The 12,625-nt window shown below is 34.1% G+C and overlaps 1 protein-coding gene across 5 annotated transcripts in view; it reads right to left on the reverse strand.

Moving 5' to 3' along the window:
- Window positions 1–2,360: 2,360 nt before the first annotated feature.
- KLHDC1 (kelch domain containing 1) overlaps window positions 2,361–12,625 on the reverse strand; it is a 48,828-nt gene continuing 38,563 nt past the window's right edge. For 3 of the 5 annotated variants that reach the window (XM_079119071.1, XM_079119074.1, XM_079119073.1), the window contains 3 exons: window positions 9,930–10,014; window positions 8,499–8,551; window positions 2,363–4,342 (listed from right to left, as the gene is read on the reverse strand). In XM_079119071.1, the coding sequence (XP_078975197.1) occupies window positions 4,156–4,342; window positions 8,499–8,551; window positions 9,930–10,014 (325 nt within the window). In that variant the 3' untranslated portion in view covers window positions 2,363–4,155. Of the gene's footprint in view, window positions 4,343–8,498; window positions 8,552–9,193; window positions 9,332–9,929; window positions 10,015–12,625 lie in introns of all 5 variants that reach the window. The other 2 variants (XR_013760476.1, XM_079119072.1) reach the window with 2 other exon arrangements.

The raw sequence follows: 12,625 nt of genomic DNA on the forward strand, positions 1-12,625 counted from the left end.
ATTGGCGTTAATTGGCATTGGGGACAAGGACAGAGCTTTCGGCAACAGGAGAAATCAGGAACATTTTGGTTTTGCAAAGTACTAGTATTTCTTAAAAGTGGTCTTAGGTTAGTTGTAAATATATAAGGACTAGGGCAACAATGAAAAAAGCTGAAAAAACAAAGTGTAATTAATAGGCTAAGAAAGGTAAGAAAGCAGAATGAAGTGCTCAATTAAAACTACAAAATGCAGGAAAAGCATGGCAGACAAAAACAGAAACAACAAGGGCAACAGATAGAAAACAGTAACAAATAGTTGGGTGTGGTAGATTGCCCATGGCTGTAATCCCAGTGATTCAGGAGGTGGAAGCAGGAGGATTACAAATTTGAGGCCAGCCTCAGTAAATTAGCAAATCCCTGAGTCAGAAGAAGAAGAAGAAGAAAGGAAGGAAGACAGTGACAAATATGGTAGTCAACTAACTATATCAAAAGTTGCTATAAATATCAATGGTCTAAAGGTACCCTTTAAAAGAGATTGTCAGAAAGGATCAAGAACAAGACAACTATATGTTATTAACAAGAAACTCACTTTAAATTTAAAGATACATATAGATTACAGGTAAAGGATGAAGACAGATACACCACACTAACAGAGAGTAGGGATAGCTTTATTAATTTCAGACAGAGCAGACTTCAAAGCAAAGAAAACTGTCGGGGATAAGGAAGGGTATTACATAATGATAAAGGATCAATCCAAGAAGATGTAACAATCCTTAATGTATATGTGCCTAATGACAAGACTGTTAAAATATGTGAGAAAAAAAACTAGAGAACCACAAAAAGAAATAGATAAATCCACCATTGTAGGTGGGGACTTTAATACCTCACTATCAGAACTAGATCTAGCAGGCAGAAAACTCAGTCAGGACAGTTGAATTCAACAGCACCATCACTCAAATGGATGTAACAAATATCTATAGATCATTTCATCTAACAGCAGCAGAAAACGTACTCTTTTCAGGTTCACTGGAATACTCGTGAAGATAAACACAAGCTGGGCTATAAAACACGCCTTAACAAATTTAGAATAAGAGAATTCATATATTGTGATCATCTCAGATCACAATAGAATTAAACTAAAAATCAATAAAAGAAAGATAGCTGGAAAATACCAAAATATCTGGACATTAAACATGTTTGTAGGGCTGGCAGTATAGCTCAGTAGGGAGTGCCTTGCCTAGCATGTATGAAACCCTGGGTCCTATCCCCACAGCACAACAATATAAAACAAAATGATTCTGCTCCCTCTGAAAGCTTTCATTTTGCTAGAATTATTAGAACATTGAAATATGCTGTATTGAAAGAGTATAGTTTTAAAATCCTTTGAACAAAGTGTGTGCATAACCAGTCATGAGATGAAACACCACAATGCATGTTGCCTTTTTAATGTAAATACCCTCAGATATCATTTAATAGTTCAAAAATATTGTGGTTTAGTAAAGTTGGTACTTGTTTATAAATATTATGCCTTTATTTTTGGCTAGAAGAATTATTTTTAGCCTATATCTAACCATTTTCATACTCTTAACTGAAACAGATTCAAAGAAATATCAAGTGCTATCCATTGAAACTTTTTAAAAAATGTTAATGGGCACTGTTATGACTTGGATGTGAGATGTCCCCCCAAAAGCTCACATGTGAGACAATGCAAGGTTTAGAGGAGAAATGACTGAGTCAACCTAATCAGTGGATTAATCCCTGATGGGATTAACTGAATGGTACCTGGAAGAAGGTAGGGTGTGACTGGAGGGAGTGGCTCACTGGGGGTGTGCTATGGGGTATATATTTTCTATCTGGAGAGTGGAGTCTCTCTCTCTCTCTCTGCTTCTTGATGATGCCAGCTGCTTCCCTCTGTCCCACTCTTCCGCCATGATGTTCTGTCACCTAGAGCCCGAGGAATGGAGCCGGCCTTCTATGGACTATGACCTCTGAAACTGTGAGCCCTCAAATAAACCTTTCTGCCTCGGGTCAGATCATTTAGTCGCAGCAGTGGAAAAAGCTGACTAAAACAGGCACTATGTATATTAATGTAAAACAATGTTAATTTACTCAAATTTTCAAATTTTGTGCTACCTGGTATGTCTGTGTAAGAAACCAATTTTTGTGTTTTGTTACAATATCAGGTGATGTTTTGTAAAACTCAAATAATGAATATACTCTTCTTATGGACCAAATAAATGGCATCTGCAACTTGTTTAAAAAAAAAAAAGTAAGGAATGAAATACCATTCAGTCTATGGAAATTCAAAACTTACTAATAGCAGGGAAGCCCTGATTTAATCCAAACTTCAGAAGATGAAACTAAAGATCAGAATTCTAGTCATTCCTACTTTGGATTACCTCAGGACACATAACTTTTTGAAGTGGCACAATATATCAAGTCAAATAAAAATAGTACTAGTTTGATGTGCTATAGGTAATATATAGGTTTCATTCTCTTTAAAGCCCAAACAAAAGTGTGCATTTTGAGGGGATTAATCCAACTTTTTATGTTCTGAATAAATCATTAAAAACAAGTGTTCTTATAAGGGACTGGAGAAAGCATTCATATAACCCAGAAGTCATTTTAAAAGGTGTTTGTTCCATTCAATGTCATCCATCACTATCCAATTAGGTTTTGGTATATTTTTGCCTTAAATATAAAATGCTGATACGAAGGTCAAAGTAACAAGATAATTTCTCTTAATATGTGTGTAACTTGTGAGATTCATTTTCTGAATCTGATATGCTAACTAAACACAGTAAGAAAAAATTAAAACTCACACTAAATTTTTTTGCACAATCACCTCTAATAACTGGTTCACGTTGACAAAAATTATGAAACAGTAACTCCATAGTCTTTGTACAATAAAAATGTAAACATAAAACATTTCAATACATAAATAGAAGCTTTATACATCCAAAATACAGTATATATATAAAATATACTTTAAATTTAATGATACTACAAACTACAATTTTCACTATAAATTACATATTTCAATGTAGAAATATATTTTCCTAACATTTTAAACTTCAAAAACAACCTGCGAGGTGATAGTGTGGAGAATAGTTTTATATACAAAGCTTCTTAGTAATTAACTGGAAACTAATAAGCCAATGGAAGGGCATGACTATGATAAAATGAAGAAAAATGTTTCAGTTATGGCAAAAGTACCATTTGAGGAATATGGATACAGGGTTCCATTTCTGGATAGATGGTAGTACTTTTATTTTAAAAGGGTTAACATTAGATTTTGAACCTCCTGGTATTTTGGACATCAACTCTACAGAGCAGACTGAGTCAAACTGAGGGTTTTTCACAAATTGCTAAATTACCACCCCATTTCATTACTTACAAAAATTACTTTTCCAAGGCAAAATGTATTTTAACATGTCTCAAAAGTTAATAAATATACCACATCTCAATATTCCAAAGCCTGTATGATAAAATAAACCTTCACTTTATATACATTAAAACTTGGTCTTACATATATAAAACTGAACAAACTAAATAACTTAGCTGGAGTCAGAATTGAAGACATGTATTTCCCCACACAAAGGTGAGGAAAAGTTACAGTGTTGCCTAAGAACACTTTACTGTGTAAGTGCTAAAGGGGCTGAAGTTCAATACTTAATAACCTACTGGCACCTGCCTGTTTTATAATTTTTGACCAGCTGAATTAGTTATTTAAGGAGAAGTTTTTAAATAACTAAGTTATTATAGGACACAGGTAATTTTAAAGTGACTTGAGAAAATTTATCTTTCTGAAAGTTGATATGTAATGTTTTATATACACATTTACAGTTAGGTTGGGGGATTTCTGAAGTCCTTAGGGTAATTTCTTATTCTCAAATTTGCATAATCTTTCCAGTAAAGAGTACACATTGATTTAATATCTGTTATAACTGTACTTACTTTCAGAAAGCATATTTTTCTGTAGATTATAAGGAAACTGGTTTACAAATATAATCTGAATTCACATCTCATTTCTGTGTATTCCATGCTATATAATCACTTTAACAGAGCATTTTTGTTTCATATTTTATCCTTTAAATAAAGCCTATTATTGGGGGGGGGATGTATACTCTGATTAAAATGTTTAAGTGTATTAGGTATACATAGAGTATATAGCAATTCAATTGCTACTGATCCACTGATACTTATTTTCTGTTTCTTCTTTTTGGGCTCTTTGTTCTTCTCGGTGATTGGCTGCAGTCCAAAATGTTATTTTTTTGAGTACTTGTTGCAGAAGTTTAGGAGGTAATAGAGATATTTGACTTTTTAAGATGATAGCATTTTTACCAATGCAGTCTAGGCATGACCTGTAAATAAAACATAACAAAATCATTAGTTTTTAAACTTGAAATTATAGCATAAAACTATTTATAGCTAAGTTTTTTTTTTTTGTTTTTTTGGTGTGTGTGTGGGGTGGGGAGGCAAGTACTCTATCACTGAACTAAACCCCTAGCCTTATAGTGCTTGCCTCACAAGCACAAGGTCCTGGGTTCAATCCCCAGCACTTCAAAAATAAAAATAAATAAAATAAAAATCATTATAAAAATTTTATGTGATGCTGTAATTCTTTTGTATTTTATGGAATATGAGAGGATTTTTTTTCATAAAACATTATAATAGTCATGTATTTTTATTGCAGAGATTGTATTTGATCTAAATCCAATGGAAACAGAAAATATATATATGTGTGTATGTGTTTTTCCGGTACTGGGGATTGAACCCAGAGGTGTTAGACCACTGAGCTACATCCCCAGCCCTGTTTTAAATATAAATATATAAATATAAATAATGGGCTGATCCCATAGTCCATTAGATCATATGCGGTGAGAAGAATAATTGTGTCTGTCCTACTGTGTCTCAATATAGTAAGTGCTAAATGTCTCCTGACTTAAAATTTAAAATAAAATGATCATAGAAGCTGGGGCTGTAGCTCAGTGGCAGAGCACTTGCCTAGCACGTGTGAGGCACTGGGTTCGATTCTCAGCACCACATATAAATAAATGAATAAAAATAAAGGCATTGTGTCCATCTACAACTAAAAATATTTTTTTTAAATAAAATAAAATAAAATGATCATGTTGACTGCACTGTGGACAAGCAGTTACAAGACAATTGGTTTCAAATAATAAATACAACTAAATTTTTGCTATATTTGAGTTTTGATGTATTCAACTATGTTCAGCAACAAAAGGGCATGTACCCATTCACAGACAGCACTGCACTCAGTACCATGGATGACATAAAGAAATCAAAAGACTGGTGTTCACCTTTAGTTCAGCCTTGATGCAAGCCCATCCAGCTGTCTGCCATTTTACTTTCTCTCATTTCTATACTGGTTCATCTATGTTACACTACCCTGGCCAAACTCAAGTCAGGGATAAATTGAGTAACTCATCTCCTTTCTGTACCTGTGATATGGCTGCTGAAGAAAACTATGTTTCTGCAGACATGGTACCTCTACATATTGTATATAGTCTACCTGAGCTGAGAATTACTGTGTTAAATATCCTTGTTCAGCATCTTCTTGCAGTCATCTCAGTACCTTTTCAAATATCCCCTATCCTTCTTAAGTTCATATCCTCATCTCTTTTTTCTTATCAAATGACCTCACTTTAATAACTAAAACTTGCTCAGTACCCTGTCCCCAATCAATAAATGTTTCTGTCTTTATTCCCATACTTTCTTATTTTTCCTCTATTTTAAAAGAAAAGTATCATTCCTCCAGTAAAGGACTAATTTGTTTGCTAAAATCTACTTTCTTAAGATGATGCCAATTTTTCTTTCATTGTCATTTGTTTCCAATAACTTAGTTCCTATTGGTTTCTTCCCATCACTATATAAACAAACTCTTCCTCTCTTAGTCATGCCTTTTCATTTCATAGTACAGTTCCTTTCCAGATGGGCACTTAAATATTTCTTAATTTTTGTATATGAAGAACTTGCTGGGCTGGGGTTGTAGCTCAGTAGTAAAGCACTTGCCTGGCTTGTGTGAGGCACTGGGATCAATCCTCAGCACCACATAAAAATAAATAAATAAAGTAAAGGTATTGTGTCTAACTATAGCTAAAAAATATTTTTAAAAAAGAACTTGCAGTATACAACCATAGAAACAAAAAGCTGTACCCCATTTGTGTACAATGAATCAAAATGCAATCTATAAAAATAAAAATAAATGAAATTTTTAAAAAAAATCTGGTAAAATTTGAGGAGAAAATTATGTAAACCACTTGAAATAAAGCTTGCCAGAAAGTAAAAAAAAAGAAAGAAAGAAAGAACTTGCAAACTAGTTAAGGAGAGTAAAGGTCAAAGTAAAAGTTGAGTAATAGTAATAGTATAAGCCATTATATTTATAGTAGTGGTTTGACACTTGTCTGCATATCAGAATTACCCTAAGATCTTTCAAAGTCTCTAATGTATAGGCCACATCATAGACCAATTAAATAAAAATGCCTGGGGGTAGAAAGCAGGTATTAATAGTTTTTGAAGCTCCCCATGAGATTCTAATATGCAGACAACTTTGAGAACTATCACACTAAGACAAGGAACAGTCAAGAAAGACTTCAGAAATTTTCAGTTTGAGCTAGTCCAGTGTTTCTGAGTGGTTCAAGTTGAAGAACATTTGGAAGTTACAGTATACTCTTTGAATTACAGCATGTCATCTTTCTTCCTCTTTCTCCCCCTCCTCATATGACTTCACCCAAGGTGTTCTCACTGCATAAAATATCCACATCTATTCACTCGGCAACTTTAACTTCTTTGACTTCTTTCAAATCCTTCCTCCCAACTGTCAAGGCCAAAAAAAAAAAAAAAACTTCCCAGTAAATTCTGTATATATATTTCATGTGTGTGTGTGTGTGTGTGTGTGTGTGTGTACGTGCGCGCGCGTGTGCGTGTTAGTTATTGGGGATTGAACTCAGGGCTTTGCACGTGCTAGGCAAGTGCTCTACCATTGAGCTAATATCCCTTGTCCTGTTTTGAGATTTTATTTTGAGATAGGATCTCACTAAATTACCTGGGCTGACCTTGAATTTTTAATCCTCCTGCCTCAGCCTTCCAAATAGCTGGATTACAACCTTGCATGTTATTGTGCTTTAGATATTAGGTGTCTCCCATAAGCTCATGTGTGAGCTAATGCAAGAAGTTTAGAGGTGAAATGACTGGGATACAAGAGCCTTAACTTTATCAGTGCATTAATGCCCTGATAGGAATTAACTGTGTGGTAACTGTAAGCAGGTAGGATATGGCTGGAGGAGGTGGGTCATTGGGGGATATCCCTTTGGGGTACATATTTTGTCCCTGGAGAGAGGAGCTGTTTCTATCTACTTCCTAGTGACCATGTCCTGAGCTGCTTTCCTCTACCACATTCTTCTGCCATGATGTTCTCCCTAAGCAGTGGAGCCAGCTATTTGTGGACAGAGACCTCTGAAACTGTGAGCCCCAAATAAAGCATTCCTCCTCTAAAATTGTTCTTGTCAGGTCTTTTGGTCATAGCAGCAAAAAAGCTAACCAAAACATACATTATTTATTTATTTTTCTTTTTGGGCTACTAGTGCTTTACCCCTGAGCTACATTTCCAGACCTATTAACTAATAAACTAGTTAATTGTGACACAAGGTCTCAAGTTACCTAGACTGGCTTTGAACTTGATTCTCCTGCCTCAGCCTCCTAAGCAGCTGGGATTGTAGGGCTGTGCCACCTTACCTGCTGAATACTCCTTTTAGAGCAAGAGCATAGGAGCCAAGAAAGTATAAGTCATACTACCAACTTAAAAATGGCTTTGAGGTTCAAAAAAAGTTCTGCTATGTTAAATGTATGAATGTATATATGTGTGTGTGGTATATAGAGATAGATCAATATGACACATTCTGATTTTCAGAAGTTAAAATATTTTTGAAAGATTCAGAATGGAGGAAATACAGTAAGCTTAATATTACCATATGAAGTAAAAGCAATTTCATAAACAAAACAAAAATGTGATTGTTCTGTATATTTTTTTTCTTTTTCTTTCTTCTTTCTTTTTATTTTTCTTTTCTTCTCTTCTCTTCTTTTTCTTTTCTTTTTTGGGTACTGGAGATTTAACCCAGGGGTGCTTTACTACTGAGTTACATCCCCAGTCCTTTTTTTTTTAATTTTTTTTAATTTTGAGACAGGGTTTCATTAAGTTGCTTAGGGCCTCATTAAATTGCTAAGGCTGTGCTTGAACTTATGATTCTCCTGTCTTAGGCTCCTGAGCTTCTGGGATTATAGGTCTGCACCATGACGCCTGGCTGTGTGTTTTAATTTAAAAAACTCATGCTGGTGTATGATTCACCAATATAAATTTGATTATACTATAAAAAGATATAAATATTTTCTTAAGTTCAAGTCATATAAACTACCTGAAAAATATAGCTCCTCCAAAAGAGAAGGAAGAAAAATGATATATTCATAGCATATATATAAAAAAATACTGGATTTGCTTACCTTAGTAGTGAATAAGGCTGTGTCTGAAAGATCAATAAATCATTACAGTGACCCTAATAATAAAAGAAAAGTCTTATCAGGTATTTTTATAAAAATAACATTGAGTTAATAATAGAATGATTTATTTTATTTTATACATGTAAAAGATATAAATATCTCTGGTTAGTAACACACATATGCATGTACACAGACAAGGAGATATATATGATACACACACACACACACATACACAAACATAAAAAAAGCAAAACTCTTCTTTATCCTATCTCCCTTTTCAAGGTAGCTCCTTTTGTGGTGCTAGAGATCAAAAACAGGGCCCTTGCATATGCTAGACAAGTACTGTACCACTGAGTTACACCCCTTAGTTCCCTGAGAATTACTGATTTAAAAATTAGTAATCTGGGAAAAAATAATAGAAGGAATCAAACAACATTACCCTATGTAAATTTATGATTACGCAAATGGTATGCCTTTACGCCATGTACAAACATAGAAACAGCATGTATTCCATTTGTTTACAATAAAAAATTAAAAAAAAATTTTTAAAAATTGGTAATCTAAAAATTAATATGGTACAAGGGTCTAACAGAAAATTTCGACAATCCTTTCAAATCTTTAGAATTTCATAATTTGTGATCAAGATTTTAGGTTTTTTTTTTTTAAATATATTTTTTAGTTGTAGGTGGACATAATACCTTTATTTTATTTTTTAATTGGTGCTGAGGATCGAACCCAGGGCCTCACTCTTGCTAGGTGAGCACACACCACTGAGGCACGGTATCCCAGCCCAAGATTTTAGTCATAATTTAAACTTTGTCATCTAAAAAAGATTTCTAGTGACAAAAAAGAGAAGACAAAACATAAATTTGCCACCATCCCCATCACCCCTGCTTTCTTTTGTGGCCATGGGACTTTGTACAACGTAGGCAAAAATTTTACTGTTTAAGTGCCAAATTGTGGATTTTTTTTTTTTGTGTGTGTGTGTTGCTGGGGATTGAACCCAGGGCCTTGTTCTTGCAAGGCAAGCACTTTACGGACTGAGCTATCTCCCCAGCCCCAAATTGTGGTTTTAATATTTTAATTAATTAATTTCTGGGGATTATATCTAAGGGTGTCCTACTCTACTGACCTACATCCCCAGTCCTTTCTTTTATTTTTTATTTTGAGACAAGGTCTTGCTCAAAGAATAAAAAGAAAAGGATCAAGGGAAAAGCTTTTTGTAGTAACTTAACTAATGAAATAATAGGCCTATTTGGATTTGTAAATCCAAAAACTCCTGAAATGTTTTACAAAAGCCACTCCTTCATCATTTGACAAAGTAACATTTCATATTTTGCAGTATTAAAAAATAGCAGTATTCTTGTTGGGTAGGTGGTTAGTTTGAGTAACATAATTACCCAGAAAAAAACATTTAGATATAAGATTTCTTACTGTATCCAAGGAAAGTAAATCATCTTTGCTCCCACCAAATACCATTATTTCATTTTCTTTTCCCAAACAGGCTGTGTGCCACAACCTAAAATTGAAAATTATAAATCGAGTGAAATACTATCAAGGAAGAAACTGTATATTACATAAAGTCAGTTCTAAACTACATACTCTAAAGTTCAATCTATTTTAAAAGAGGCATGACTGAATTGGAACCTTTGGCATATCTTCAAAGGGGTTAGATTTTAAAGATTCTTCTAGAATTCTTTAAATTGTATCATTTTGATTAAGGAGATGATTCCCAATAACTCTTTCTATTATAGCCCCCAACCTTTTTCTAACCCTTTTATCTCATACATATTATCTTTGCAATACAGTAAATTAAGAAGGAACTGATCCCCTTACTGCTAACAGAGGCATCTTTCCCAGGTCTCTTATATATCTGCCATGTTACTGTTCTCATTACTTTTGCCTCTTTCTTTGCTGCTGTTTCACACCACCTGACAAATTCAACGTGGTACTCTCTTTGCATTTCTTTTTTTGGTACCGGGTATTGAACTCAGGGGCATTTGACCATTGAGCCACATCTCTAGCCATGTTTTGTGTTTTATTTAGAGACAAGGTCTCACTGAGTTGCTTGGCACCTTGCTGTTGCTGAAGCTGGCTTTGAACCCTTGATCCTCCTGCCTCAGGCTCCTGAGCTGCTGGGATTATAGGTGTTTGCCATGGCACCCAGCTTCTCTTCACATTTCTATTGTCAAAACACTCATCACTCTGGGTACAGAATAACATATTTTCCTTATTTTTTAATCTCTAATCTCCCCAACTATATATAGCTAAAAAATAATACTTTTCAAATACTTTTTACTATCTGACCATTAAGAGTTTTTAATTGACTCATTTGTATGTATTTATGATGTACAGTACAATAATTCAATGTATGTACATAATATGTAATGATTAAATCAGGATAATTAACATTTCTGTCTCCCAAACATTTATTATTTTTATGTGTTGGGAACCTTCAGACTCTTCTAGTTATTTTGAAATATCTTGCAAATTGTTATAAATTCATTTATTATGGGAATTTTCTGATCAGGAAGAATGTGCAATGCCAACTCTGTTTTTTCCTAGCCTAATATTTTATGAACAGTCATTATTTCTTTTTTTAAATTTTATTAGATTTTTAAAAATTTGTTCTAATTGGTCAGTCATTATTTCTTTTCCCCCCAAATCTTAATTCCTGTCTCTTTCCAATGAGTCTTCTATTTAAAACAACTCTGTTTCCTTGCTTACCCTAAGGAAAAAGCTTATATCTACCTGTAGGTTTTTGTTTGCCCCCCCCCCCCCCCCCCCCCCCCCCCGCCTTTTTTTAGGCCTAGAATAGGTTAATTCTCTCCAGGCCTTAAAAAAACAGGCTCAACACCAAGGAAGTGTTTCAAATAATTAATCTAACTGGTTTTGCTGCCATTTCTGTTCAGCACCTTTTGACATTTACTTGTTCCTTTCGTGCTCTACTAACTCACATTTGAAGATTAATTGCTCTATATACTACTTTAATTGTCTTCCAGCTACCTAAAAAGACCATGAGGTCTGTGAGGTCAGAAATTGTTACTGCAGTGTACTGGAACAGGCTCACTGGCTAGGTGAAACCAATTATGTGAATCTTCATTCAGCTCAAGTTTAGCGACACTGCATCATCTTAATAGCTTGAAATCAGCTATAAAGGGAGTACATTTACACCTGGGCAATCAGCAAAGGCTACATATTAAGTGCCTTAACCTCCAGAGTAGTTGTAACTGTATCCAGCAAACCACTGGAACTTGGCTGTCTAATTTTATGCTTCTTAAAAATGTCCAATATGGTATTCTGTACCCAGTTGGTGCTTAAAAAATCTCTTAATTAGCAAAAACAAACACAAGATACTGATATAATTTATTCAATGATTAAATATGAAAATTATTTCATAAAGGAATAGAGCAATTAATTTTTTTTGTAAATGGTATGATAGCTCATATCTATCTCCAATTTTATATTATTTATCAAGAACAGTTTTATAAAGTTTAGAATTTCCCAAAGCTCTCTCTCTCAAAGTACATGCAGAATTCTCAATTTCATATGAGAAACTAAGGATTTTACAAAGTCATTGCTTTGACTCTGAGAACACTCTATTTTTCTTAACAGACCAAATTGCAAGAGTAAGAGATACCCCAATTATACATTGTCATTTCTTTTATTACCATATCACTTATGTTTAACACATTTCCTTTTACTTAAATTCTGCAAGTGCAAACAGTGGGAGTATGCACAAATTGTTAAACCACATATTTTCCTCAATCGTGCCACATCTAATGACAAATGCACTTGTGACCCAGGATAGAAGTAGATACATTGTTTGGGAAATGTCCACTTCTCCAAATTATGTTAGAATGTAAATTGGCATAAATTTTCAGCAAGAACCCAAATTATGTTGTGGGTTTGGATATGGGGATTAGAGGAGGCATTAGCTAAAAGAAATAAGAATATAATGAATGTCATCATATATGGGAAGGAATAGATTAATTTCCTGGAGAGAAGGCCATGTGTAGGTAACTTTGGCAATACTCATGGGATCTAATCGAACTTTTGGCTCTACATGCCAACACTTTATTTCAGATCTTTTACAGACACATAAAAAAGTTTCCTTGTTGACAAACCTA

Source organism: Sciurus vulgaris, assembly GCF_902686455.1.
Source record: "Sciurus vulgaris genome assembly, chromosome: 2".
NCBI lineage: Eukaryota > Metazoa > Chordata > Mammalia > Rodentia > Sciuridae > Sciurus > Sciurus vulgaris.